The sequence below is a fragment of the Miniopterus natalensis genome, chromosome 18 (genome assembly GCF_054644295.1).
Source record: "Miniopterus natalensis isolate mMinNat1 chromosome 18, mMinNat1.hap1, whole genome shotgun sequence".
Taxonomy (NCBI): Eukaryota; Metazoa; Chordata; class Mammalia; order Chiroptera; family Miniopteridae; genus Miniopterus; species Miniopterus natalensis.
The window spans coordinates 38,321,955-38,349,467 of record NC_142098.1 but is presented as its reverse complement, the minus strand read 5'-3'; the positions used below and the strand labels follow the sequence as shown (position 1 = coordinate 38,349,467).

The window sequence follows — 27,513 nt, the reverse complement described above, 5'->3', positions numbered from 1 at the left end:
GGGCAGGGCTCTGACGCCCTCAACAGCCCACTTTACAGCCAGCACTGAGTGGGGCTCCCTTTTACCTCTGCTCAGAATAAACCTGCTTCATGCCAGAAACTTGCATTTTCACAGCTAGCAGGGGACCTAGGAGTCCAGCCTCAGCCCCTCCCTCAGACCCAGAAGTCCTGGTCCCCAGCCCCTTTCTCCCCAAGGACCCAGGAGCCTGCCCAGCGCTGCGGGGCTTCTGAGTCACCCACCCCACTGGTGTGCCAGGTGGAGAAGAGGACCTTGCCCTCCAGAGGCCCTGGTGCCAGGCCAGGGCCCCCACCCAGCCTCCACCCGCCCTCGAGCGCGCCCCCTGCCGCCACCTCCATAGCACATCAAGGAGCCAGGGCAGGAGCGATGCATTTATTTTCAGGGTCACGGATGGGGGTGCTCGGAGGCCTGGGCTGGGCTGGGGCTGGGGTCGGGGTCCGGACTGGCCTCCTCGGGGTCCTCGTCCCAGGGGAAGGTGGGCATCCCCCGCATCTGCTCGCGGTAGACGCGGTCGAAGGCCTCGCTCTGCGCCACCGTAAAGTGGTTCTTCCAGTCTCCGCAGACCCCTGGCGGGAGGGAGGTCATGCGAGGTGAGGGGGGGCATCGGGAGGAGCCTTGTCCCAATCCCAGCTCCCCTGTCTCACCTCTGGGCCTTTGCCCACGCTGGTCCCCACGCCAGAAGCACCCCCACCCCCACCCCGCCCCATCTCCATTTTCCCCCTTTCACTCCTGGGATTGCTGTGACCTCGCCAGGGCCCTGGGCTCCATTCTTGCCCCCTCCCTCCTCGCGCTCTCCCTGCCCGGCTCATCCTGACAGCAGACCTCTTTCCTTCCTCCACGTTGCCCCAGACCCCTTAAATCCCTCTGCCCGGAATACCCAGCCCCCATTTAGCACCTGCACACCTTGCACAGCCCCTGGTCACCTCTGCGACCTGTCACTAACCTCAGGACTAGAACAGGGCCGTCCTACACTGCTTGCATCAGTGCTGTGACGCTGAGAGTGAACGCTTCCCCTGCACCCACTTGACACCACACACTGTGCAGGTTTGTGACAGAGTTGCTCGGTCACAGCAACTGAGCAGGCGAGGGGTGGGAACCCTGCTAGTCTCCTGTGTCCCCGGCATGGGATCCCCCCAGCCCCAGGTTTCTTTTTTTAATTTTTTAAGTCCTATGCACCCTGACCGGGGATCGAACCCGCAACCTAGGTATGTGCCCTGACTGGGAATCGAACCCGCAACCTTTCGCCGCACAGAATGATGCCCAACCAATTGAGCCACCTGACCAGGGCAGGCGTCAGGTTCCTTACCACGGGGCTCCACCCCTTATCTGGAATCCTGGGGCCAATGTCAGTTTGCATTTTAGAGGTGCACATACCACATCCTACATGACACCCCTACTGAGGCCTGGGAGGCTCTCTGCGGTGAGCTGAATGATGACACCCTCCCCGCCAAGGCAGCCACATCCTAATCCTTGGAACCTATGAATGGGTGACATTTTGTGGCAAAAGGGACTTTGTAGATATGATTACGTTAAAGATCTTGAGACAGGGAAGGTGATCCTGGGTTATGCAGGTGGACCCCATGAAGTCACCAGCGTCCTAAGAGGAGGCAGAGGGTCAGACTCAGAGAAGATGCTACGCTGCTGGCTTTGCAGATGGAGGGAAGGGGCCAGAAGCCCAGGAGTGCAGGCGGGACCGGAGCTGGAGGGCAGGGAATGATTCTACCCTAGAGTGGCCAGAAGGAACGTGGCCCATCTCACATAACACTTTGACGTTAGCCCAGTGAGTCTGACTTTGGAGTCTGACCTCCAGAGCTACAAGAGAATAAATGTGTGTTGTTTTAAGCCACTAAGTTTGTGGTGTATTGTTATAGCAGCCACGGCAAACTAATACACTCCCACCTGTGCCCCATAATGCAACACTTGAATGTTGTGTAGCTTCCTATGGTTCAGAGCTGGCCGTGGCCTTTCCATTTGCAGTTGGGGGGGTAGGCCTGGGGTGACAGGCACATCTGCAGCACCTGCTGTGTCCAGGCCCTGCGCTAAGCCCTGTGTGTCATCAACCCTGGGTCCAAAATGATGCTGTGAAGGCAGTTTTGTTCAGAGCACCCCCAGATTACAGCCGGGGAGACTGAGGTACAGAGAGGTTAAGTAACTTGCCCAAGCCACACAGTCAGGCAGTGGCCTAGTAGGCTTGGCCCCCGAGAGGTCCCTCCCGTACCTTTCCGGAGGAAGGCACCGTGGCGCTGGTCCAGCAGGCTGGGGGGCAGCAGACTGAAGTTGGACATGGCATTGGCCTTCATGGCATCGAAGGCCGAGTGTGCCACGACGGAGCCCAGCGCCTCCTCGCCCAGCGGCCGGCCCAGGAACTGGCAGACGCGCTGCACGGAGCCGGGGAGATCCTGGGGGCAGGAGAGAGGGGTCAGGGGGGCCAGGGGGAGGAGGGGGCAGCGGAAGGAGGGGCCCCGGTGAGGAAGGAACACCAGACCCAGAATTTGGATGTCTGGGTGACGCCACCTCTTTGCCTCAGTTTCCCCACCTCCACGCCAAAGGGTTGGGCTATGGCCTCTGAGGGTTTTTGCAGTTTTGGATTTTGGAGGGTTCTGTGGGTGGGAGGGAAGGGGTGAGGCTGGGTCAGAGGTCACAGCAGGGGGTAGAGGTCAGTCCAACGCCTTATGTAGGATCACCATCCTTCAGGTTAGAAATGAGGTGCCAGCCAGTCTGTGCCCCAAACCTGCTCCGCCCCCAGGTCCCCATCTCCAGAACAGCCCCATCATCCACCCAGGCACAGGGCCAGACCCCCCAGCCTGCCCCTGCCCCCTCCCCTTTCCTGCCTCTGTCAGCCATCAGCCCCATCCTCTGCCCTTGACTCCCTGCCACGTCCCCTCTGCGTCCCTCTATCCCTGACATTGGTCAGTCCTAATTCTGTCCCTATAGACTCTTGCCCCGGCCTCCTCGCTGGACTCCCTGCCTCCAGTCCTCCACACCCAGACCCAAGCCTTCTCCCAGCCCTCCTGTGGCTCCCTAGTGCCCCGGGACAAGAGTTCCAGTTCCCAGGCCTGACTTTCAAGGACAGGCATGGTGGCCCTTCCCAGGAGCTACCACTCCCTCGTCCTGGGACTCACCATCCCCTGCACTTTCCTCCCTAAGCCCTGTGCCACCCTTCCACACCTGGCAAATCTCCCCTCCACATGCAGTGCAAGTAGCTCCTCCCCGTGACAATGATGGTTGGAGTCACCATGGATTGAGCGCCTACTGTATACCAAGCTCTGGTCCAAACCCCTCAGGTATATCTGTGCTGATCCTGCCAATAGCTTTGTAGAGAGGCGTCAGTGTCCACAATCAGTAAACGGAGGCCCAGAGAGGGGAAGACACTTGTCCAGGATCACGCAGCCAGGGAGGAGCTGCCCCGGCCCGCTCGCTGCCTCGGATCTGCGCCCCACGATCAGCCTTCGGCAGCGCCCCAGCCCCCGGCCGGGTTTCCAGGCCGCTCGCTTTCGTAACCACCCGCCCGTCATCCTGAAGCCGCCGTGTCCCAGAAATTCGAACATGCTGGCAGGTCCTCACACCAGGGGCAGCCCAGAAGCCCTGGCAGGCTGCATGGCCCAGTTTTGAGCCTGGAGAATAAAGCTGGATGGCAAAGGGGGAGGGGGGACGCCAAAATCTTCTCTGGGTCTTTCCATCAAAACAAATTGACCAGGATGAAAAAAGCAAAGAACCCGAGGGGTCCTCGGGGAAGAGCTGCGGCCTCAGACAAGTTCCCAGCTCCCCCTCGCTTATAACGCCCGCCTCCTCTGAAAATGGGGAAGAATGAGAATATTGGGGTGAGCCACGAAGCTTTCCACGTGCCGGCCGCCTCCCGCGCTTCGAGCCCGCCGTGGCTCGGGGGTTCGTGAGGGTCCGTGTGCAGCGCTGGGTGCGTGGCCTTGGCCGTCAGGATACTAACCAGACAGGCCCTGGCTCAGGACCCAGTCACTCTCACTTTACACGCTGCTACGCTTCGGGACCCACCCGGTCAGGGGCTTGCAATATGCCATGCCCGGAATTGTGGTCCTCACAACAGCCCCGTGAGCTGGCATTTTTCACCTATTTTAAGGAGGAGACCTATGAGGCTCGGAGAGAGTTTTTGCTGCCTCACTGGACACCGAAATCCAAGCTATTGGCACTACAAGAAGTACCAACAGGAAGGAGAGGTGAGGGGGCAAGAGCGGGGATGGGGGACATCTGTAACACTGTCCACAATAAAAAAACACACACGAAGTGCGCGCACACAAAAGGAACATGTCTGGGCTGCTGGTGAAGGGACACGTATTGGGAGCCTCCCAGGCTCTGGGGCTCTCAGGACAGGTCTTTGCTAAAGACCTACAACAGCTGGGCACATTCACTGTAGATTATTCCCGCTAGAAGCCCAGCATCCTCCTCGCAGCTGGGCAGAGCCATAGGCACTCTGCATGGCCCCTTCTTCCAGGAAGCTCTCCCTGATTGCTCCAGCCAGAAGGCATCTCTGTCCCAGGTGCCTGTCCCAGGCTATGTCTGTTGGAGTCCAGACAGGACCCCAGTCTGACCCCAAAGGCTGTTTCCTTCCACTGTTTCCCTCTTCTTTTCAGGTTATAGCCACAGTTTCACATGATGCCATTGATCCTGTCACCTCCCCTGCTCAGAACCCACCTATGGCTCCCACCTACTCAGAGAAAAGCCACAGTCCTGCCTGCCTTCATTTCCCACCCCACCCCCACTCACTCGGCTCTGGCCAGGAGGCCTGGTCCAATCCTTGGAATACACCAGGTACACTCATTCTCACCCCAGGGCCTTTGCACTGGCTGGTCCCCCTTGCCCAGGATATCTCCATGGCTCCCTCTCCTCCTCCCCTCCCATCCTACTTAAAATCCCACCTCCCCCTACCACCCTATTTAAAATCCTGCGCACACATTCCTTGCCCTCCTTGCCCACTTGCCGGTGCTCCTTAGCTCTCTCCCCAGCTGCCATCTATTTTATTTATTTGTCCATGGTCCCTCCCCCACTCCTGGGCTCAGGGGCCCTGTTCTGCTCACTGCTGTGGCGTATCCGCAGCTGAGCAGGCCTTAGTTGAGGGGAAGTGGGGGCCGTGAGGAGGGGAGAGTGGGGGTGCTGGGTGGGGTGGGGGTGGGGGGTGGGAATCACCTCCTGCAGCTCCTCGTAGGTGATAAACAGGAAGTTCTCTTTGCCCTGCATCCGAATCCAGCCTTTAATGTGGTCGAACCAGGAGCCGAACTGCACTGCGGGCAGAGGGGCCGAAGGGTGAGGGCCAGGCAACAGCCACCGCTGGGGCTCAGGGGGCCTGATTAGCTCCACGTGGCCCCAGGCCTGGCCCCTCGGAGCTGGATGCCTCCCTCCCGCCCACCACATCGGGTGCCCCATGTCCCTCTGTCTCCCTGTCTCTCTCTGTCCCCATCTCCTTCTGCGCTTGTTTCTGTCTCTCACTTTCTCTTGGCCTCCTCTCTGCCTCCATCACTCTTTATAACGCCCTGTATCTCTGCCTCTCTCCTCACCCTCCTCTGTCCCTCTTCCCGCCTGGGCCTCAAGGGGCTCCCCAGCCCCAGCCCCGTCCTCACCTTCGCCCTTGAGGAAGTTCTGTAGGAACTGGTCGGGTGTGCCGGGGTCCTTCAACTGCCCGGCGATCTTGGAGTAATGATAGAGCGACACCGCCACATCCCGGGGGTTCCGGCCCATGTAAATCACCTGTATGTGGGTGTTGGGGAGAGGGGAGAAGGTGTCGGACACGGCCAGGACCCCAGCCCTTGAGGCTGTGTGCTTTGAGCCCCTTTTTCTGACCCTAGGCCTGGCATTTGAGGCCCCGATTACCTGGCTCCAACCTATTCACCAGGTTTATATTCTATAACCAACCCCCCTCCAGTCCCATCAGACATGTCCTTCCCTGTCAACTGTCTCCTTCCCCAAGACCAAGGACGGCCACATGGTGGTCAGCCATGTACACGTGACCAACCTCCAACCAAAACCCTGGCCCCCGAGGCTCGGGTGAGCAGCCCTGGGGGCCACGCTGCGCCTGCTGCCCCGCGGCATTGCTGGGGTAAGTGCCGCCCCGGGAGTCTACTGGGGGAGGCGATGGGAGCGGGAGCCGGTCTGCTTGCCCCACGGGCCTCCTCCTGTGCTGAGTTTAATCGCCATCGTCTCACTGTACTGACAGCAACTGTGAGTCTAACAGTGCTGCTGAGTCCTGAGCCCTTCTAGTGAATCTGGAGCCTGAGGGTGGTCTTGGGGACCCCTGGATTGCCTCTGTCTACACTCACTGCCTTGGTGAGCCCACCAGCCTCCTGGCTTCAAGCCCTCATTGTTTATCTATCTACAAATTGCAAATACTCGTTTCCAGCCCAGATCTCGCCTGTCAAGTTCAGACTCAGCTGTCTCACTGCCCACTGGCAGCCTCCGCCTGGACATCGATGGGCCACAGCAGAGCCCCGGTTCTCTGCCCCCCAACCTCCTCCCTGCCTCCCCATCGCAGTCCCCTACTCCCACTTCCTGAAGCCACAGGACTGCCCTGGAGACTCATCTGTTTCTCTCACACCCACATCCAATCTGTCAGCAAATCGTTCTGCTTCGACCTTTGAAATACAGCCCTTTTTCTTCACCTCCACGGCCACCACCCTGGTCGCCTCCAGCGGCACCTCCCACCTGGACTCTCACCCCGCTTCTGATCTCGGGGCGACGGGCTGTTCCCCACCTCACCACCAGAGGGCGCCCGTGAAAACCTACGTTGGCTCCACTGCCCACAGGGCCCGGCACATTTTGGCCACATTACCTCCCTGACCTCATTTCCAAGGCTCTCTCCCCGGCGCACTTGGCTGGGGCCACACGGGCCTTCTTGCTAGTCTTCAGGCGCATCACACCCACCCCAGGGCCTTTGCACCTACTCTTCCCTCTGCCTGGAATTTTCTTCCCCCAGACACCCTCCTGGCTTCTTCCTTCACCTCCCAGGTCTTAACTCAAAAGGGACATTCTCACTGGGGACTCCGTTGACCCACCCCTAACTCTAAACCCTCACCCTCTCCTCCTTCACGATGTGAATTTTTCATCTTGGACACATTTTGTATTTTCCTTATTTATTCCATCTATCCTCTGCCCGTTCCCCTTTAGACTGTGGGCTCGCGTTGTGTTTTTTTACTACTGCTCTAGATCAGGGCCAGGACATAGTAGGCGCTCAGTAAATACGTGCTGAATTCATCAGTGAGTTATGCCCTCTCTCCCCGCCTCCCACCCCTCCTTCCTCCTGCACCTTGGCCTTGGAGTTGAAGAAGGCCTTTGTGAAGAGCTGGATGGGGAGGTGGGAACTCATGAGGCGGGGGCTGGACAGGTCCGAGAGGCTGAAGGCACCCATGATGGTCTCACACCAGGGCGCCCGCTTCCAGATGGGCACCGAGCGGATCCAGGAGGGGTCTCCGTCCTTTATGATTAAGCTGAGGATCTCGATCATCCAATTGGTGCCTGGCGGGAGAAGTTAGGCGAATGAATCGGAGGTGGGGAGGGGTGAAGAGGGGGATAGGATGGGATTTGCAATGGCTTCGTTTAAATGGCTACATATTTTATTGCATGGATTCCTCACGACCATGGAAAAGGTGGAGTTGGTTGTTCTGTATTTTTAGAGCAGGAAACTGAGGCTCAAAGAAACAAGGTCCCTGGCCCAGGTGGCAAAGCTAGGAAGCGGTGCGTGGCGGAGACTTTCTAGCTGTCCACCCAACCCCGCTTCATTGTCCTACGGGGAATATGATGGGACTGCACAGCCTCCTCTGCAGCTGCGTGGGGCCATGTGACTGAGCCCCGGCCAAGGACGCGCAGGTGGCAGCGATGATGCACAGCCAGTTCCAGGCCTGGCCCATAAACACCTCCCACGTGACCCCCACTCTCTCGCTCCCCTGTCTGCTGGCTGGAGGCAGAGATGCCAGTGGGAACTGAGGCTCCCGCGGATGGCAGAGCCACAGCCCGAAAGAGCCAGGCTGCCCAAGGCTGCTGGACCCCCCACCCCCCACCACACACACACATCCCTCCCTGCATCCTACACAGGTTGGTGTTTACCGCATGAGAAATCAACTTCTATTGGCTCCAGCCTCTGAGAGTCTGAGGCTAATGTAGCAGGGCTGAAGGACTCTCTAATACGTAGGGGAAGCTGGAATTGAATCCAGGTGTCTGACCTAAAAATCCCAGCTCTTGCCATGGGTGGTGTGGCTCAGCTGGAGCTTCGTCCTGTGCACCGAAAGGTTGCCGGTTCAATTCCTAGTCGGGGCACATGCCCAGGTTGGGGGCTTGATCCCTGGTAGGGGGCGTGGAGGAGGCAACCACTGGATGTTTCTCTCTCTCTCTCTCCCTCTCCCTCTCCCTCTCCCTTTCTCTCTAAAAATAAACATTCATTAAAAGAAAAAAAATCTCAGCTGTTTTCCCTGCCCCTTCTTGGGAGTAACCCCCTGATTTTTGGGGGAGCCATAAATGACATGTAGGAGGATGGGACCTCATCAATGACCCAGTTCACAGGTGTGGATTCCAGGAGACAACAGGCAAGTCAGGCCAGAAATAGTAAGAATAATAAATGTTAACAATCACCTATTATTAGTACTATATTGCCTTGGATTGTAACAACCAGCCGGTGCCAGCTCTCAGCACACTGCCTCTCGGTCCAGATCCACTCTTCCTGGCCCTGTGCCCTGATGCGGGGCTGGGCCCACGCACACATCCCCCTTTGCCAGCGGGTGCAATTTCACGCTCTGTCAGTAGAGGGCGCGGGAGGAATCCCGCGGGGCATGTGGTTTCTCTGCCCGGCTTTCATAGGCTCCTCTCCGCCGCCTGCTGCGAGGACCGAGGCCAGCACGCCACGGACTCAGTGACATTTACTCCCCTCGCCCCAGGCCGGGAAATTTCCTCGGTGTCCTGCTTGGGCCATAGAGGGACTGGCTGCTCCCTGCGCTGGTTCTTCCTGTATCCGTTGGGGTTCTCTTTACCCCTTGGTGGTTTAATCCCGTTACTAGTTAATAATAAAAATATACAGAACATAAAATTTACCAATTTACCCGCTTTCAGGGTACAGTCAGTGGCATTAGGCACACGTGCGTTGTGCAAACGTCACCACCGTGCAGCTCCAAGCTGGTTCAAACACAGCCTGTGATTTGGGGGACAGATTTCTACAACGTGGATGGAGGGAAATTTGGTTACATCCATCAAAATTTCAAATGCACGGCCCTTTACCAAGCTATTTCATATCTAGGAGTTTATTCTACATAATAAAAAAATACTTGTGCAAATGCGTATGTGTGCACGTGGCGTGTGCACGAGAAGGGGGTCGTGTATAAGGTTTACATTGTGCAGAAAGGCAAAGGATTGGAACCTAGTGAGTGCTAATCAGCGGACCCGTCCGTGGTTGGGATGGACCCTGCCAACCTCGTGCTGGGTGGAAGCAGCCGGTCATGAGAGGCCGCGCAGCACCCGACTCTAACCACAGGAAACGCCCGGAACAGGCAAATGCAGGCACAGGACATAGATTAACGAGAGCCGGGGGCTTGGGGGCGGGAATGTGGGGATCGGGAGGTGACCGCTGATGGGACAGGTTTCCTGTTGGGGGGATGAAACACTCTAAAATGGATTGTGGTGATGGTGGCACAGCTGTGACTACGCAACAGCCATAGGATCACACATTTTAAGATGGGTGGGTCGAACTGGATGGTGCACAAACTGTATCTCAAAGCTGTTACCCCAAAAAACCCTCATAGGCCTCCATGCTGAAAGTGTAAAGGTCATATTTTGAAAAATTTCAAAAGAGTTTTGGGAAAAAAAAGAAAAGAAGCCAACCCATCACTTTAGAGAAGAAAATGCTGCAGTTGGCCTTCCTCTGTGAAAGCCGCCCCAAGGATGCTGAGTGAGCCCCCGCAGAGCCCAGCCCCCTGCCCTCTGCCCTGGGGCTGGTGTCTCCCCCACGGCCACCCCTCCCCGCCCGCCCGGCAGGTACCTGACTTGGGGTAGGTGACGATGAAGATGTCGTCGTCCTGCACCTCGGCGTTCTCCGTGATGCTGATGCTCTCGGGCGAGTAGATGCCCACGGGGAAGGGGACGCCTTTGTACCGGAAATATTCGCCTGACAACTTCTGGCTGCAGGAGGGCGAGGGAGGGGACAGGGGTCACCGGGAGGGCGCAGGGCCAGGGCCCTGCAGGGCGTCCAGCTTCCCAGCTGAGGTCACGGGGACACCGGCGGGCGGTAGAGAGCAGCCAAGGAGTCTCAGGGGAGGAGGGAGGGCGAGCAGGGAGATGGGCCAGGGGCACCCCACTCGCTAGGGGAACCTTCTCTGCGCCTCATTTTTCCATCTGCACAGTGAGAACGGTCTACCGAAACCCCACAACAATCCCGTGAGGCCACAGTGATCATTATTCCCATTGCATGATGCAGAAAGCGAGGCACAGAGAGGTTGAGCGACTTGCCCGAAGCCACACAGCTGGCAGGACGTGGAGCACACCCCACCTGCAAAGTGGGGCTAAATGCTTCCCATACATTTACTCTTTACCCCAACTCTCCAGGAAGACGCTAACTCACCCCCCCAATGTTACCAGTGAGGAAGCCGAGGCCGGAGAAGTCAGGCGCCTGCCCCTCCTGCCCCCCAACGGAGCGACAGGGCCCACCTGCCGACCCGGACAGGAGCTGCGACCCCGAGGAGCTGCGACAGTGTTAAGCTCCAAGCCCCTCACTCCAGCTCCTTTTCCAGGTCACAGAAGCGAAATCGTCCGAAGCGAGATGCTGTAAGAGCCATCCGTTTAACCCGCTGGCTCCTTCTGTCGCAACCTCCCTGCAGTCTCCTGGCCGTGGTGGGGGACAGGGGTGAGGATGTGGGGGACCTGACTAAGGTGAAGTTGAGTTGGGGACACTTCCCCAGCGTGTCCCATTTGTGGGATGCTGATGAAATTCACAGTCACGTCTGTGTACCTTACAACGGGCCTGCCTGGTGCAGGAATTGGGCGTGATGACACGGAGGCTTGGGGACCGCGATGTCACGCGTTCCAGGGCACCGGGCACCGGAAATATCTGTGGAGGAGGAGACTCGGGGTTGAAGTTGCGAACCAGCAGCTCGTGTGTTATTTTTCTGGAATGTCTGGACTGTTGGCCAGCTTTCAAAATGAAGCGTGTTGCTGTAATGTCTTTTCTCATTCTGAGTAGCCGTTCCCTCTACCTAAGGTTGTCGTCACCTCCACTGGTTCTTTTTTTTTTAAAGGAGAACTCCCTCAAAACGATATAAGCCCCAGGCCCCACAAAACCGGGATCTGCCCAGTCTCAGCTGCCACACTGTGCGACTGTCCATTTGTGTCTGTATAATACCCTTAGGACAATACATTGAACTGGGGCAAAAATTGTAAGTAGGTTATATCGCCTGTGGATTTCATTTCAAGTTAGCGAAGAGGGTGTTTCAAGCCTGTTACATAAAGAGGGTTGGAATCCAACTGCCCAGATGAACACTCAGAAACACGCCCAGTGAAGGGCCTCCATTCTATTCCTGGTCAAGGGCATGTACCTGGGTTACAGGTTTGACCCCTGGCCCAGGTCGGGGCATGTACCGGAGGCAACCAATCAATGTGTCTCTCTCACATCGATGTTTCTCTCTCTCTCCCTCCCTCTCTTCCACTCTTTCTAAAAATCAATGGAAAAAATATCCTCGGTGAGAATGAACAACAACAAAAACATTTACTAAATGAATGAGTAAAGCATTAAAGGAAAAACATACTCTTCCCACAAAAACAGCTGTTTTTAATAAAAAGGAGGAGAGGTCCAATGAGGTGGAAAACCCAGCCGGCTTGCAAAGGTCTTTCCTGACTGCCCAGCGGACAGATGAGGAACTGAGACCCACTGAGGGCTGCCATGTGCCCAGCAAGCTCCCAGGGTCTTTCCCGAAGGCCTCCCTCCACCAGATTGGGGGACTTGTGGGATGGGGGGTCTCTCCAAGGCCTGGCATCAGGGTCAGGCTGGAGCAGAAGGACAAAAGCTACATAGAGATCTGTGTCCCCTGCCTGGGTCACAGGAGGGCTCTGGGGGGCCCTGGTGAAACTCAGCCCAACAGCCAGGGCTCCCAAAGGGCAGCGTCCCAAGGGGACTGCTCAGGAAGCTGGCAACGCTCATGGTCTATGGTCTGCTGGTGAAGTCCCCTTTATCCCTGGCTGGGGGCGGGGCTGTTCCCCAGGGAAAAAGGGAGGGAGCTGGGGGTGGGGCTTTGCAGGCCCCGCTTCTGAATAACCACAGCGGTTCAGGCGGGAAGAGAGCAGCTGTGGACCTGGACGGCACATGCTCAGAGTCTGGCTTTGGTACCTTCTAGCCCAGCTGAGGCCAGGTGCTTAAATCATTCTGTGCCTCAGTTTCCTCACCGGTAACATTGGGATAAGAGAAGTAGCACGGTGTTTTGGTTAATGGCATAAACACTGGAGCCAGAATACGTGGGTTTGAAGTCTATGCCCCACCAGCTGGGCAAGTCATTCAACCTCTCTGTGCCTCAGTTTCTTCAGCCATAAAATGAAAATAATAATAATCATTACCTCACAGTGTTGTTGTGAGCATGAAATAAGTGTTTAGAACTGTGCCTGGCATGGAGTAAACAGTATATAAGTGTTTGCTAATTTTTAACAATAGAAATAGTGGGAGGGTTTAATGTGTCAATAGCCATAAAAATGATTGGCTCATGGTCTGCAATCAATACATCTGGGCTAAAATATTATGCACAGTAATAGAGGCAACACTGGACACTGTGTGAACCCAGAGGAGGGGCTGCTCAGCGCAGCGTTTGGCACTCAGTAGGCCCTCATCACATCATAATTACTGTATTGATCAGTTATGCTATCAGATACCCCGTCGACTGAGCCTGAGCCCTAGTCTTAGTGATGTCACCAGTTGCTGGGCAGATTTAGCCAAATGGGTGGGAGCTGTGAGGTCATCAGTTACCAGGCAGATTAGCAGCTAAGTGCCTAGGCCTTGACTCTGTGCCTCCAGCAACAGTTCACATTTCTTTGAGCCTCAGTTTCCTCATCTGTTACATGAGGATAACGGTAATCTCTACCTCAGAGCTTAATTTAAAAGGAATAAAAATGTGAAGTGCCTGGCTCCTAATAAATGCTGAAGACACTGAAGCTTTGGTTCACCATGGGAGTTATTTTAGTCTTTGACCTCCGGACTGCTCTTCAGGGAAAATTTTCCTCTCCAGGTTATAGGAGAGGAAAATGGAGGCTCCAAAGAGGAAAAGATCCTGCGCTCCCCAGGAGTCCCTGGATATTCACTGAATGCTTAAATGAGCAGTTACCATCTCCAGATCGGTCAGAGCCACACCCCCGGAGGCCAGGGTGCGATCCACAGTGGTGGGGCATCGGCTGTGCTCAATCAGTATTTGACTAACGGAGTGAAGATGTGAATGAATGAATGTGCGAATGCATGAAGGCTTTAGCAGGAACAAGTGAAGGAAAGCCAAAGAGCCCTGGTTATGTCTTCCACCTGCCTCCATGGTTCTTAGCCCGGGCACTTTAGAATCCCCTGTGGGGCCTTTAGAGACTCCCAAAGCCTGGCTTCCTTCCAGGCCAGCAGAGTCCAAAACCATTGCACCCTTGGAGCCCAGAACTACCAGCTGCTCAAGAAATAACTGAGCATCAGTATTCACTAAGTACGAGGCATGAATGGGAGAAGAACCTAAATCTCCTTGTATTGGGATGATGTGACAGGTGAGAAAATGGGGGTTCAGGGAGGGGAAGTGATTTGGCCAAGGCCACACGGCAAGTACCAAGCCAAGCTGGGATTGGAACCTCAGTCCTATAGACAGCTTCTGTCCCAGTCCCTCCTTCCCCATGGACCCCACACTCCAGCTAAAGGCCCTCAATGTGCTGAGTACTGTTCCCACCTCCGGGCCGTTGCACCTGCTGTTCCTCCTGCCAGGGATGCCGTTCCCCTGCCTGTCTCTGTGCTTGCACACTGAGGCCAGGGACGCCCCTGCTCAGACTCCTGCTTGGCTGAATCGTGAGGCGTGTCCTAAAAACAGGTGCTGTGTGCCTTCTCTCCCAGCCTTGTCAATCAAATCTGGCCCAGGGTGACCTTTCCTCCCCCTGGGTCACAAGCCCGCTTTGTTCCCACACCACGTCCAGGGCATGGCATACCACTGTCACTCGATTGGAACAGAGGAATGAAGGTGACAATTGAGCTGAATCAGAGGCTTACAGCAGGAGGACCAGGCCCACGGGACCAGCAATTGGCAGAGCACCTACTCAGCTTCTGAGAAGGTGCCTGGCCTCCCTGCTCAGGAGACCCCAGGACATGGGACTCTGAGAATGGCCCAACGCTGTCCACCCTCCTGCCTCCCACTCCCAGGGTCTGCCAGACCCTGGCCTCCCTCTCTGTCCTCACTGCCGAGTCCAGCTCAGGCCTCCTCCTTGCTCCCTGGACCCTCAACCCAGCCTCGTCCCTATACTCTCAGTCTCCGTTCGCTCCCTCCTGTTTATCCCCTGCATGGCTGCAGCTCCTCAGCCCGGACTCAAGGCCCTGATAGCCTAGGCCTGCCCATTCCTCTGGCCTCCTCAGACCCACAAGACCCTGTCTGACTTCCCTCTGGCCCCAGCAGAGGAGGTGGGGTAGGGGAGCCACCTTTATGGAAATTCTATGCCAAGGACATGCATTATCAGAGACTCCTCCCAGAACCCCATGAAGTGGGTATTGGGAGCACTGCTTGGTGCCAGAAGAAATGGAGGCCCAGAGAGGTTAATGTATTTTCCCAAGGTCACACAGCAGGCTTCAAAGGATGCCTCAGTAGATAGCTGTCATTGAGCTTCCACCCCTTCCTTCCTCTGCCACTGGGACACAGTCTTTCTGTCTCATTCCATGTTTTATCCCCAGTGCCTGGCGCATAACAGGTGTGCAATAAACAATCCGGTCCCCAGTGCAGATCCCCTGGCAGTGGGGGCTGTCACCCACTCCAGAGGCAGCCCAGTCCACCCAGTGGGGAAGGAAGATGAGCTGAAGTTGGACAGATCTGAATTCAAACCCAGGTTCTACCAACTGTGTGACCTTGAGTACATAGCTTAACCTCTCTGGGCCTCAATTTTCTCATCTGGAGAAGGAGGAAAGGAAGGACTCCCGTGAAGGAACTTGGTAAGGATTAAAAGCTGCTGTTGCCTCTTGCCTGGACTGCTGCTGCCATCTCCTTACTGATCTCCCTGCCTCCACGCCTGGTCCCAAGTCAGTTCTCACCTGAGTGGCCTTCTGTCCCTCTTCTGCTCAAAACCCTCCCCTCTCACTCAGAGTCAAAGCAGGGTCCTCACGATGACTGCAAAGCCCAGCACCATCCTCCCTTGTACCTCTCTGCCTTTATGTCCCCTCTGCGCCCTGCTTTCTTGGCTCCAGCCCCACTGATCTCGAAGCTAAGCTTCAGGCTGATCATGCCCCAGGGCCCTTGCATTGCCTGTTCTCTCAGCTCCCATTTAGGCCCGTGACTGGAAACCTCATCTCTTTCTGGTCTTTGCTCCAACATCACTGACCGAAGCTGAGGCCTCCCTTGACGCCCTGTTGACAACTGAACCCACCACGCCCCCCCACCCTGCTTGCTTTCCCATGCCCCTTGTCACCCCTGAGGAGCTCTTATGCTTACATCTTAGGTTCATTGTTTGCCTTTCTTCTCCATTTATATGTAAAATCCATGCAGCCAGAGATTTTTTTTTTTTTTGGTCTGTCTTGATTGCTAATCCCCAAAACCCTGGCATACACAGAGGATGTGTCAATATTTGTTGAAAAAATAAGAACAACACTAAGAACACTCCCTGGCACAGTACTCCCTATTAAATTCTGTGCCTTAATTCATTGATTTCCTCATTAGCCCTAGGAGGCGGGTGGTATTACTCTTCTGTGTTACAAATGAGAAAATCAAAGCATAGGGAGGCAAAGTCATTTGGCTAATGCCACACAGCTGCAGAGGACAGAGCTGGGATCTGAACGCAGGCAGTGTGGCCCCACAGTTTATATCCCTACCCGCCCTGGGCCGTGGGGGGTTGAGTGCCTCCTGGCTCCTTCACGAGGTTCCCCCAGATGTGCTCATTCTGGGCAGGGGCTCTGGGGCGTGGGGGGTGGGGGCGCCTGGAAGACATGGGTTCGACCTCAGGCAACTACTCGCATGTTTACAGCCACACTATTTATAATCGCCAAAAATTGGGAACAACCTGAACGCCCTTCAGCAGGCGAGTGGGTAAACGGCGGTACATGCACACAGGTGATCCTACTTGACCATGTCAAGAAATAAACCACACAGATACCGACAGCCACACAGACGAGTCTCAAAAGTGTTGCACTAAGTGAAAAAAGCCAGACTCAGAAGGTCACAACCTATAACCCCACTTATATGGCTGTTGTGAGCTGAATAATGGCCCCAAAGATGTCCCGTCCCAGTCCTGGAAACTGGGAATATGTTAACAGCACATGAAAAGGGATTTGGCAGCTGAGGCTGTTATGGTAACGATATTGAGATGGGGAGATGGTCAGGGTGGGCCCTTAATGAAATCACAGGGGTTCTTACAAGAAGGGATCGCAGAGAGAAAGAGTAATAACAGAAGCAGAGGTCGGAGAGCAGGGGGACTGGAAGCTGCCACAATGTGGCTTTGAGGATGGAGGAAGGGGCCACAAGCCAAGGGGGGCAGGCGGCCTCTAGAAGCTGGGAAAGACCAGGAAATGGATCCTCTCCTGGAGCTTTCAGGGGGAATGCAGCCCACAGGCGGATGAGAATAAGTTTGTGTTGTTTTAAGCCACTCAGTTCGTGGTCATTTGTTGCCACAGCCAGAGGAAACTAATCCAGTGATATTTTCAAAAGCCATGGCTATATGGACAGGGAACAGATCAGTAGTTGTGTGGCGGGGAGAGAGCAATCTGGGATGGGGAGGAGGTGACCACAAAGGGGTGACGGGAAGGTTCTGGGTCCTGACTGTGGTGATGGTTACGCAAATCAATACATGTGTTAAAATGCATAGAACTATAGACTCCCACAAAAAAATCAATTTTACTGTATGATTTTTAAAAGGAACCTCATCCTAGAAATGCTTACTGTCCACCAGCCATTATTGTAATCAGGCATCCAGTTGGCCAGGGCCTCTTGCCTACCCAGGGATGTGCAGAGAGCAACTCCTGCCCAGGCGACAGGCCTGCCTCGGATAAGCTGTGCGACCCGAGGCCACTCTCATTTGAAAAATAAGCAGCGGCAGGAGAGTAACTGGGATCTCTTTTCTAAGGAACTTCCAGTCTGATGTCCAAAGAGAGCTCCTCACCCCCAAGAGCTCTAGACTTTTAATTTTTTTGCCTGGGGTGGGGCAAATGCTTTCATTCAGCCCACAAATATTTATTGAGCACCTACTTTGTACGAGGTGCTGGGGGACACAGCAGGGAGTGCAACTGACAAAAAATCCTGCCACAGCTTAAGTCTGAATGAGCAATGAAGTGAACACAAAAGGTTTTCAGTGTGTTTCAGTAGTATATTGAATGAATGGTGATGGGAAGAATGAAGGAGGTGGGGGAGGGACAGGGAATGCCTGGGGGGGTGCAGTGTAGATGATGGAGCCAGGGGAGGGCCCTCTGAGGAGGTGGCACTGAGCTGCACAGTGCGTGCAGAGGAGGCGAGCTGGTGGGCTGCTGGGGTCCCGGGTCTGTGTGGGGCTGGAACTGTCCTCTCCTCCTGCGTGGAGCCCTCCCCTCCAAGAATGCCACTGGGCCCGTGATGACCTCCTCAGCAGTCCGGCTGTCCTGCTGACTCACACAAGGTGCCTCTCCCTGGGGAGCGAGGCCAGGGCGCCGCAGCCGGGGCCGGGCTCAGCTCTCCTCCATCCGGAACAGGCTGTGCCGCGGGCGCCCGGGCCCCGCTTTCCCGGGCTGCTCTCTGTGACAGGACTGCCCTTCCTCGCCTCCTGAATCCCGCTTGGGCGAGTGTCCCCAGCTGTCCGGGCCCCTCCACTCGGGCTGAATGACTCAGGCCTTGGCCAGAGCGCAGAGTGCAGAGGAACAGCCTCCAGACGGGTGCCAGTATCTGGGTGCTGGGGGGAGGGCAATCAGAGGACCTCTTTGGGAGATCACTTGACATCTGTAATTCAGGCCACCTCCGCTAATGCCGGGGACACCCCTCCATGCGCCTTACTACCCATCTCAGCACCCTGTTTGCTTCTTTCAACGCCCTTTTAGTACTTAGTAATTATTTTGTCTATTGCCTGCCTTTTTGGAAAATTTTACTTATTGCTTTTACAGAGAGAGAGGAAGAGAGGGAGGGAAAGGGAGGGAGATTGACATGGATGTGTTGTTCCACTTATTTATGGATCATTAGTTGATTCTTATATGTGTCCTGACCGGGGATCAAACCAGCAAAGTCAGCATGTCGGGACGACACAGGCCAGGGCTATTACCTTCTTTAAACCAGTCTTTTCCACTAGCAGGGGAACAGAGGGAGCAGAAATTCTCCCTCTACTTTGTCCCGCCTCCAAGAACCAGCATCTGACACGCAGGCAACACGACATTATATTTTTTGGATGTACAAATGAACGTGACCCCCAGAAACTCAGGGAGTGTTCGGTGAAATACACACCAGGATATATAGAAATTGCAACTTCGTTTATAAGAGGAACCTGAGCAACAGGGAGGCTGGGTGAATCGATCAGAGCCCCCCCGCAGACACTGGAACCCAGCCATCTGTCTCGACGGGGATTTGGGTAACACACACTGTTCTCAAAACTGGTGCACCCAGATTTGTGCAGGAAATTGTACCCAGACATCATCTATTAAAAGAGAGCCCACAGACAGATACTGGAGTCTACTGGGCGACGTGCGGCTGGGGCGTCTAGGGTGAGATGCTCTAACAGGGCTGCAGCTGCCTGGGAAATGCATCACACGAGAGGTCTCGGTGGACACCCTGGCCGGGTGGCTCAGTTGGTTGCACCAGAGGTTTGCGGGTTTGATTCCTGGTCAGGACACATATCTAGGTTGCGGGTTCGACTGCCAGTTGGGGTGCATTTGGAAAGCAGCCAAGTGATGTTTCTCTTTCTCTCTCTCCCCTCCCCTCTCTCTGATATCGATGAGCATGTCCTTGGGTAAGGATTTAAAAAGATGATAATAATAAGTGAAGACAAGACATGCACACGAAGAGAAATTTTCTGGCGGGATGTGCATTAGAAGTGGTTACTCCAGGCCTGGGGCTGGGGTGGTTGCGGGAACTAGCGTTTCCCACCTCATGCCTCTCTGTATGGCTTGAGCTCTGAATTGAGAACACAGCGGCAGTGACTGCCCTGTGCTTGCCTCTGCCCCCTTGGCTGGTGCCACCAGAGGCGTCTAAGGGGACTTGGGACTTGGGAGCCTCGGGTGGAGGATGGCAGGGCCTGGGCCCCGGATCGCGTGGCCAGGGGAGCCCACGTGGGCCTGGAGCTGGGCCTGCGGTGAACTTGTACCATGTGAAGCTCCAGAAACGGGGGCTGGGGGATGTTTGTTACGTCTGCTAAACTGCCTTAATACCACACACATGTATTACTTGTTTCTTTTCACAAAATCTAATTGGGAAAATAAATTCTTGGATCCTACCTCTATAACTATTGATCATCAGGGTTTATTAACAAATTATTTATTAATAAAAATATACTTATTAAAATATGCTTATTATGATCTGGGTTTGTTCATGAGCTCACAGTCTCCACCAACATTGTCATGCCAGCCTCGGAGGACCAGTTCTGTGGGTTTCTAGAAGCCCAGCAAACATATAGTCCCAGGGCAGGAGCCCAGGTGTGCCTCCCCTCTCCCTCCCCCCTCCTCTTCCTCTTTTAAAAAATTTATTTTTATTTTTAAATTTTTATTCTTTTTTTTTTCTTTTTTAATAAGAGAAAGTTTATTTAGAAAGTGGCAGAGGTGGTAAAAGGGAGCCAGCTGGGCTGCGGAGGCTCAGGAAGCAAGTCACCAAGGCCAGAGAAGGGCCCTGGAGCTCAGGAGAGAGAAGGGCAAAGGTAACCGCCTGGGGGGTGGGGGGGAGTCGGGAGGGAAAGGCGCGGGCGTGCTGGGGAGGGCAGGGAGAGCGGCCCCCTCTCCCTCCGAGCAGCACCCATACACTCCTCACACCTCGCTCTGCACCTTGCTTATCTCTCGGTTCCCAACTATATCAGGGCGATCTTTCCGGTCAGCCTGCAGCCACCTCAGTCTTTTTAAAACCAGCTGCACTTCCACTTTCATTCTTTTGTGTGTTTTTTTTAGAGAGAGAGGAAGGGAGAGGGGGAGAGAGAGGGAACCATGGATGAGAGAGAAATGTGGACAAGCTGCCTCCAGCACGCTCCCTGCTGGGGATCGAGCCTGAAACCCGGGCCTGTGCCCTGACCGGGAACTGAACGTTGCCCTCCTGGCTCAGAGGTCGATACCCAACCACTGAGCCACACCGGCTGGGCTGTTCTTTTAAAGTTATATTCCTTTTGAGGGCACGCACTAATCTGGAGTGGATTTTGACAAATGCGTAGCACGGCTGTGCCATCCAGCCCCCTCTCCCCATACAGGACAGCCCATCGCCCCAGCAAGGTCCAGTCCGCACCCCCTCCCCAGAGGCCACCACTGCTCCGAGTTGTCCCATCGTAAATTGAGTTGGCTGGTCCCAGGCATCTTACAGAATGTACTCTCTGGCATGTGGCTTCTTTTGCTCAGCATAACGTTCTTGACATTCATCCGTGTTTGTGTGTATATTAGTCTTTGTTCCTTTTTATGGCTGAGTAGGATTCCACTATCTGCACAAATCAGTGTGCTATCTGTCCCTTGTTAACGCTGCTTCCAGGCCAGGCTGCTATGCTTAAAGCCTCTGTGACCGTCCTTGTCTTTGTGTGGAACCTGCATTCTCATTTCTCTTGGGCAAAGAAGTAGCCTCGGAATTGCTGGGTTATAGCATGGAGGCCGTATTGTTTGAATTATGATACCTTTACAGTAGGTTTTCAGGTCTGATCAGGTAAATTCCGCTCCCCATTCTTTCCCCCACCTTGGCAATTCTTCCACATTTAAAAGCTGGACAGACTCTTAAATGATTAAAAAAAGTTGATATATATCACTTTGATGTGTTACTTTTGTGATAATGACAATAACAGAGAAAAATCTAGCTAAAGAAATTAATCACTCTCTTCAAATTCTCAGGGTTCTCTGTACTGCGTCTCTGGCTTTGGCCCTCACAGCCCAGCAGATTCATTGCACCCCCATGGGCCGCGCTGCCCCCCTCCCCGGGCCTCCACGCCAGCACAGCCAGTGTCTTTCAGTTCTCACTGCCAAGTTCTACCTGTTCCCGACACACTCCCTGCTCCACTGCTCCGCAAGCCACACCGGGATCTCTGCAGGAGCCCTGCCTTTAGCCTGAAGGCTCTTCCCAACCTTTCTCTCCTGCCTTTCTCTCTAAATTCCGCTCTCTCCTTGCCAGTAGACATTTATTAAGCTCCTACTATGTGCCTCTCCCAGCCCTTGGTGCACTCCCGGCCCAGCCACAGCATGTTTCCTGGCAATGGAAAGGTCCTTCTGTGTCTCAGGCCTTATGTGGCTACTGAGCCCTTGAAACGCTGCTGGTGCGACTGGGGCCCTCCACTTTTTAAAATTGTATTTAGTGATTACTGAATCCTGAATAATTCAGTGATTACTAAAACGCTGACAAGCAAGTCAATTATTGGAAAACTTTTTAGGCAGTGTTGGAATAACTCCGGCCTAGAAATCCGCTTCCAGGCATCAGGGCGATGAGGTCTGAACACAGATCTGATCTTCCTGATGGAGTCGGACGTCCTGAGAGAACGCGTGAGGCCAGATGAATGTGAAATCTCTCACTGATAAGCTCTGCTGTCGATAACATGTTGAAATGGTGCTATATCAGATATTCCAGGTGAAATAATATGTACAGTTAAAATTAATTTCACCTGTTTTCTTTTACTTTTGTTTTAACGTGGCTGCTAGAAAATGTTTACCTCCAGGGGGCTGATGCTGTGCATCTATGGGAGAGGGCTGGTCTGGAGGGTGGACCAACAGACAGGCACAGACACACTGATCCCATATGGGGTGACAAGGCCCCTGGTGAAGGTTACGGCTACAGAGGGACAGCCTCTTCCCACGGTGCGAGGCCCCTGTCTGGTCCCTTTCTCCAGCGTGGGGTTAAGAGTGAGATTTCTGGAGCAAATCTCAGATGTATGAGTTCTCTCTGGGCCTGTTTTCCCATCTGTAAAATGGGATGACATGGGCTGCCTCACAGGGAGGGCTGTTAGGAGACTGGAAGGGCCCTCAGACCGAGCCTGGCTCACGGCGCCCGCTCAGCAAAGTCCCATTTCTTATCCATCTTTGTCCTGACCACCCTTCGCAGCCCGAGTCCCTGGCTGCAGAGGAGTCTCGGGGATTAGAGGAGGAAGGAAGGGCACCCTGTGCACCGCTCAGCGGGAAGCCCGGTCCAGCCCTCCCGGTCCGGCCACCGCCGCGCCCCTTCACAGAGAGACGGGTTCACAGCCCCGAGAGCCGCTGGGCCCGGCGGGTCCCCGCAAAAGCAAGCGGCATGGGGACTGGAACTCGGGGTTGCCTGCCTGTGAGCTGTGTGACGGGCATTCTTGCCTGCACGGCAGGGTCCTTGGGGTCCTGGTTCAGGTCTTGGCCTGGGCCCAACTCCCCTAGTGAGTAGCTGGCCTCACCACTCCCCCGCTCTGGACCTTGCGGAGCCAGGCATCCAGGCAGAACCAGGGTCTCCCTCCTTGCCTCTGCATTCAATGCCACTGATGGCCCGCCTACCCTCCCTCAGAGCCTCCCTCCCGCAAACGCGGCTGCTCGGTTCTTTCCAAGGGGGTCCTGCTTCCACGTCCTCTCCCTATGCAGGGCTGCAGGGCACGCATCCCACCGCCCCACACCCAGACGCACCTTCCCTCCACTCTCCGAGCCCGAGGCCTTGGAGGGGTGGTAGGGGGAGGGGAAGGGGGTCTGTGAGCATCTTTTTCTAATCTCACCAAAGCACCTTAATTGCTAGTGGCGCCCAGAACCCCCTCCTCTCTGCCGGCCCAAATTCCACTCGGGCGACTAGGGCCAATGGCTTACTATTTATTTATTGCTTAAAACCCTTTTATTAGCGCCCTCCTTCCCTGCGGAAAATGCAGCTCTGTGGCTGGCAGGGCTGTAGCCATAAAATCATTCGAGTGGCTCGGCCCTCCCCCAAGGGAGGAGGGGCTGGGGCTGTAAAACCAGGGCTGGCAATCTCAGCCATAAAGAGGCTGAGATCAGAAAGGGCCTGCACGTGGACTTCAAGATCAAAGGAGTGGGGGCCGGGAGGAGCTGGAACACAGGTCCAAATGCTGCCTGGCTTCTCCTGGCCCTGACCCTCTCCAGAGGGGGCTGGTCAAGGCACAGCCGGGCACTCAGGATATCCCAGGAAATACCAAAGCTCTGAGAACCTACTAAGCCTCCTATCTGGGCAGGGGCTGCTTCCCTGATCCTGCCCCTCCCTCATCTTGCTCACCCTCTAATTCCTTTCACACCTGCCCATCCTGTCCAGTCAGCCTGCCTCAGTTCAAATCTTGGCTCCACCCCACTTGGCAGCTGTGTGACCCTGGGCTAGTCACTCAACCTCTCTGGGCCTCAGCTGTCTCAATCACAAATGGAATGATAATAGTTCATCTCAAATGGTTGTTGTGAGGATTGAGTAAGTCACAGTAAGCACTTAAAAAGCTCTCCAGGGCCCTGGCTGGTGAGGCTTAATTGGTTGAGCAATGTCCCGGGCACTGAAAGGTTTCGGGTTCAATTCTTAGTCAGGGCACATGCTGGGTTTCTGGCTCGATCCCTGGTAGGGGGCGTGCAGGAGGCAGCCGATCCATGTTCCACGCTCACATCCATGTTTCTCTCTATCTCCACCTCTCCCTTCCTCTCTACAAATCAATAAAAATATATATTTTTAAAAGTTCTCTAAGGATTAATGTCCCCAGGGCTCGTCCCCGCATTGGCTGCACAGCCTGTAAACTGACCATAACTATCCGTGTCCTGCCTACGTTCTGCTTCTAACTTTTTTCTCGTAAAATTTTTATTTTGCCCCTATTATGTTTTCAGCCTGCCGCAGACATACAAGGTACATGGAACATAAAATTCATAAAGCAAATGGGTAACAAACCCCATGAACTAGAACATTCTGAGCGATGTGCCTTGCTGGTGTCTCTGGGCTCCTTCTTGTCCCCTGGGCCTCCTCCTCACAACCGCTATCCCAAATTAAATCCTTGTCAGTTGCTTGGCTTTTGGGGGGACAGTTTCATCACATAGGCCTGTATCCCCCAAACACTATATTGCTTAACTTTTCTTGTAGGGGTAGAAAGGGGACTTAAAAATGGCATCGGGCTGCAGGCGGTGTCTGAGAATTGCTTCTTAGACTTGACTTTGAGGGTCACTCAGGTCACTGCCCGTGTGGGCGCCTCGGGTCCACGCAGCCTCTCCCTTCCTCCCCGGCTGCTGGGCTTTGCCTGCAGTCGCCTCTCCCGCGCCCTGCCCTTCCTCACCCTTCCTCACCCGTCTTCTCATCCTGACTAATCACCCTGCCGGCTCGGCTCAGCGGCCGCCTCACTCACCTCCGTTCATTCCCTGACATCATTCTGGGAGATGTCGTGCCCGCCCCCGCGCCGAGGACCGCAGGGGTGGTCCCACACCGTCCCTGTCTGGGAATAGGTCAGCATTTGGGTGCCATGGGGTGGGTTTGAAACTAGAAGCATGATCAGGGATCTCCCTGCGGCGGCCCAGTCTTAAACTGTGTGAAAAGTTTGCTTTGGGAAGGAGAGCGGCCCTCCCAGGCAATGGAAACTTCAGGCGCAAAGGCCCAAAGGCAGGTGACCCAGGCCACAGGGGCCGTGGGAGCAGCCAGATGGGGCCCAGTTAGCATGGAGGGTGTTGACTGTGGGAGCAGAGAGGCGAGGCCACAGAAGCAAGGCAAGCGCTAGGACCCCAGGCCCGCTCCCCCATTTTAAAGCAGGGCAGCTCCGTCTTGACCTCTGCGATGTAGTTCTGCTCGGGAGTAAGATTTCTCTTGGCCAAAGGCCTCTGTGTCTTTAAAATGTTTTGGAAACCACCACCGCGGGCGCTGGGGAGCCATGGAAGCACTGGAGCTGGGGATGGCCAGGGGTAGATGTGGCCATTAGAAGAGACTTCTCTGGGAATCCCTGCAGAGGGAACCGAATATGCAAAGGCACTGGGGCAGGGAATGGTGAGGTGTGGCTGAGAAATTTGAGGTCAAGGGCTAGACGGAATGCAGGCGAGGGAGGAGATTGAGCTGGGAGGCCAGTGTGGCAGGGCTTGGAGTCACTTTGGGATTGGGAGCCAGGGAGGGGCAGTTCTGGGAAGGACTGGAGGCAGGGAGGCTAGGGTGAGGCTCTAGGGGCTAAGAGGAGGCCTGAGTTGGGGCCTGGGAATGAAGAGAGTCAGGTTAGAGGAGAGTGGGGTTGGGCAGTGACAGGCTGTGGGAGGGAAAGGAAGGAAGGGACAAGGACAATGCATGGGGGTCATCCTGGTGAGTGATGGGCGCATCCCTGAGACGGCAACCCAGGAGGAGGAACAATGCTTGGGAAGCTGCTGAGTTCAGTGGGGGTGTTGTGTGTTTGAGGGGTATGGGATGAAGCCCCAGAAAGGATGTTAAGGGCCCTCATGAGAGGCATCCTTCTGGGTCCAAGGGATTCCAGAAGCTCATGAAAAAGAAAGTTGAAAGTCTCAGGGGATACAGACATTCAGTCTAGAAGCATCTTACAAGTGAGGGTTATTTACCCCCATTTTTCAGATGAGGAAACTGAGGCTGAAACCGTTTTAGAGCTGGGAGCTCAGGTGGGGATCCAGTTTATCTCTGCAGGGAGAAACTGCAGGACCTGGAGGACCTGGAGAAGAGAACACTAGGACCTCCTTAAACAGAGCTGGGCCAGCCTCGTGGCCTCCCTGAGCTTGAGAGGCCCAGAGACACTGTGAGGCTTGTCTACGTCACACAGCAATTAGAATCCAGCTGCTCCAATCTCTGGAGTCTGGGGCACCAGGGTGAGGGAGGGGAGACGAGGACCCGAAGCAGTATACCCTGCGGTGGCTGGAAGGGCCCAGAAAGACAGTGGGAGGCCCTTGCCTGGCAGAGTGTAAGATATTGGGAGTTGCAGATAATCTAAGCAGCTTGCTGTGTGACCTTGGGCCAGAGGCCCTCTCTGAGTCTCTGCTTGCTCATCTGAAAAATGGAGCCATGGGGAAGAGGTATCACCAAGGCTGCTGAGGACAGGAGAAAGCACAGACTCTGAGGTCAGACATACTGGGTTCAAATTTGCTCTGGCTGCATGATCACAGTCACTTTCCCTCTCAGCCTCAGTTTCCCCAGCTGGAAAGCTGGTACTATATAACTATCTGACCCATCCCCAGAAACAAAGGAGTCACGCTCAAGAGATGGAGAGTGCTCTGTCCTAACCACTCCTATGAGGTCCGAGGAGTCAGAGCCACCTTCCCAGCCCCCAGGCCCTGGGACACAGCCTCGGGCTCTGGGACTCAGCTGTATCCTGAATCCCACCCACTTCTGCTCTCCCATCACCCCAACGGAGCCGGTAGCACATTCCGAGCCACTGTGAGGGGAAGCACCCCGATTTGCGGGCTTTCTGGGGTGTCCAGGGAGGAAAGGGGTACAGCGGGTTCTCAAGTTTCCTGAGCAACTACTGTGCGCCAAACCCTCTGCTCTCGCACCGAGTCCTACATCAGGGAGACGAACGGCTGTGGGCCCCTTTGACAGACAGAGAAACTGAGGCCCCAAGAGGGACACGGATACCCCAGGCATCCCAGCTGGTGGCTCAGGACAGTCCAAGTCCCCCACTCCCTTCTAAGAGGAACCAGCACCCCAGAGTGACCGAGCCAGCCCAGTCCGGCCGGCCAAGCCCTGGGGCCTGAGGCTGCAGGAGGCCGGGACCAACTTCACAGAGGCCGGCTCTTCCCTCAGGCCACCTCCTCCGGGGCTGTCTCACCTGATTTCCGAGATGTTGTTCTCGTAGGTGCCCCACAGGGCCGGGGGCCGGGGCTCCGCGGGCCCGTCCATGGCAGGCGGGCGAGGGTGGGGAGGGGAGGACGCGGGGAGCGACGGCGGCTCAGGGACCAGCAGCCGCGCCTGCAGCAGCCGCGTCTGCCACCCGGGGAACCCGCCAGGTGCCTACCTCCGCACCCAAGGGGAGGGGCAGCACCCAGCCGGTTCTCCCAGCTGCTACCCACGCCTCCACCAGCGGGGAGAGGCCGGGAGGGAGCCACCCTTCGAGAGTGGGGAGGAGGGGTGATGGGCAGGCCCTGGGCACCCGGGAGCGTGCGGGGCAGAGGCTGGGGGCTCGGCGCCAGCCCCCACGCCGCAGCCCTCCAGGCGGCTGGCCGGCGAGCCCACCCGCAGCCCGCGCTGTCCTCCTGGCAGAGGAGCTAATCCCGTCCCCGAGCCTGCGCTCATCCATTCAACAAGTTTTTACTGAGCGCCTCCTGCCCGCCAGCTGCTTTTCTAAGGGCTG

The 27,513-nt window shown here is 55.5% G+C and overlaps 1 protein-coding gene across 1 annotated transcript; it reads right to left on the bottom strand.

The window, feature by feature from the left end:
• Positions 1–402: 402 nt before the first annotated feature.
• Positions 403–27,086, bottom strand: SULT2B1 (sulfotransferase family 2B member 1). Its single transcript, XM_016206001.2, has 7 exons — positions 26,992–27,086; positions 10,001–10,140; positions 7,286–7,494; positions 5,607–5,733; positions 5,176–5,270; positions 2,237–2,417; positions 403–584 (listed from the first exon to the last, which is right to left on the bottom strand). The coding sequence occupies exons 1-7, from the start codon at positions 27,060–27,062 to the stop codon at positions 403–405; spliced, it is 1,005 nt and encodes a 334-aa protein (XP_016061487.2). The 5' UTR covers positions 27,063–27,086.
• Between the last annotated feature and the right edge of the window lie 427 nt (positions 27,087–27,513).